The sequence below is a fragment of the Daktulosphaira vitifoliae genome, unplaced genomic scaffold (genome assembly GCF_025091365.1).
Source record: "Daktulosphaira vitifoliae isolate Bord-2020 unplaced genomic scaffold, ASM2509136v1 Scaffold_3, whole genome shotgun sequence".
Classification (NCBI taxonomy): Eukaryota; Metazoa; Arthropoda; class Insecta; order Hemiptera; family Phylloxeridae; genus Daktulosphaira; species Daktulosphaira vitifoliae.
In genome coordinates this window covers 36,966,763-36,968,736 of record NW_026099574.1, presented here as the reverse complement: position 1 = coordinate 36,968,736, position 1,974 = coordinate 36,966,763, and the positions used below count along the sequence as shown (strand labels likewise).

The 1,974-nt window shown below is 21.9% G+C and overlaps 1 protein-coding gene across 1 annotated transcript; it reads left to right on the top strand.

Moving 5' to 3' along the window:
- Positions 1-408: 408 nt before the first annotated feature.
- On the top strand, positions 409-1,575 carry LOC126901527 (uncharacterized). Its single transcript, XM_050678026.1, has 2 exons — positions 409-436; positions 539-1,575. The coding sequence occupies exon 2, from the start codon at positions 569-571 to the stop codon at positions 1,319-1,321; it is 753 nt and encodes a 250-aa protein (XP_050533983.1). The 5' UTR covers positions 409-436; positions 539-568; the 3' UTR covers positions 1,322-1,575.
- Positions 1,576-1,974: the final 399 nt, after the last annotated feature.

Sequence of the window (1,974 nt, the reverse complement as noted above, 5' to 3'; positions counted from 1 at the left end):
ACGATTTGTGATTTTCTGACGTATTGTCGAGTAAAATCGGTCCAGTGACAGACACAAAAAAAAAATAAATAAATAAATAATAAACACATCATTGTAAAATTAAGACCTTCTCAGTTTCGCATCGAAGCTAAAACATTTAAAACAAGATTTAAAAAATTCTACTATTATCTACGTATTAATACGTAAATAAAATACATTTTTTTTTTTTGAAAAAAAAAAAAATTCTTAAGCATTTAATGGATGTACTATTAGAAATTTATAAAATAGAATTCAATAAAACAAAGTGCATGACATAATATATTTGTAAATAATTGTTAGCTATTTACGGAAGCAATAACGTTTTTCTATTATTAACTAGTTATAGTATAATAGGTTATATTAAAAAATAAATGTGTAAAGCAACTTAAAAAGCACGATCTCTTAAATGTATTAACACGTATGTATTTGATTAAACAAACTATTCATTTTTTTTTCAACACTAGTTTGATATAAAATGAAAGCATTAATAATCACTGCAATATTGTTTTCATCTTTTCAGTTAACTATACAAGTTGATCCACTAAAATTTATGAAAACCATTATTAATAATCAAGGTTGGGATTCTTTTAAAAAAACTAAAATAATTGAAGAAGATAGAATAATTTCGTTCAATGATTGTTTGGGAACAAATGAACCAATTTATCCACATATTATTTGTTCAATAATTAGTTGTCAATACACTCATTTATTACTCACGTACGCGGCTTTGATTGAAAATTTAGCCAATGAATTTAAAACTTTAAAAAAAAGAGTCGAGATTAATAAAGCTCTCGAGAAACTGTATAATATTATAACGAATATTCAAGATCGAACAAAATTTATTGAAATAGGAATCAATTATGGACGATTATTAGAAGATAATTATTTCCAAGAATCATTTCTTTGTACGCCTTTAAAAAACTTGTACGAAAATATAAACAAAATAACAACTCAGCCAATTTATGTGATAATTTTATTGAATAATAAAAACTTTGTTGAAAAAATCGATACCTTTATAGAACCCCTTAACATCTTTAAAAAAGAAATATATGACAATATAATTGGAAAATTTTGTGTCGAACAACAAGATTCTCCCGTACCAGATTTAGAATTTTTAAAAAAGAAATATGAGAATAATAAGAATACTGAAACTTTTGAAGCTTTTCTTCTAAATATGATAGTAAAATATCCCTATGAATGCGAAGTAAAATATTTTTCAAAAATAGGACTATCTCTGCGACGTAATCGCGTTTTAAAAAAAACAAATTGGTCAGAAAATAATTATGTTACAACAATACTATAAACATTTGGTAATTTTTATTAATTGAATCTAAATTTTTAATTTATTTCAACTGTTTACATTTAAATATTCCTTATTTTATTGAGTAAATTTAATCCTGTTAAAATTTTGTTACTTGAATCAATATTACAATCTTAGTCTAGAACGTTTTCATTATTATTTCAGTTGATCTTATAAACATTAAGTCAACAATCTCTCTAGGTAAAAATAATAACTAGTAAAATGTTTTTGAAAATGTATGAATTCATTCTATTGAATATATTAAATAAAAATGATTAATGTGAAAAATTGAAAACTTAGTAATTATAATTATGTTTCTGTTTTTACTATAATTTTTCTTTACATTATACAAATTTAAATAAATTATGTTAAATGTTTATATATAAAGACAAATTTACTCTAATAGATATTATATATAAATAAATATTGTTAAACTAAAAAAATTAATCTTAAAAACATTATTTTAATGTTTAATATTAGTAATAGAAGCTTAAACATTTTCAAGACTAGTTAAAAAATGTAAAATAAAAAGGGTTTTTAAAGTTTTATACAGAACATTAAATATTCAGTATTGTTTAATAATTTTGATAATAATTAGCAGTATTACTGTATCACGATTGTTTAAACTCACATTAGTCACCATTTGATGATTAATA

Excerpts from the sequence above, each read along its gene's own strand:
- LOC126901527 (XM_050678026.1), top strand. The coding sequence starts at position 569 with ATGAAAACCATTATTAATAATCAAGGTTGGGATTCTTTTAAAAAAACT.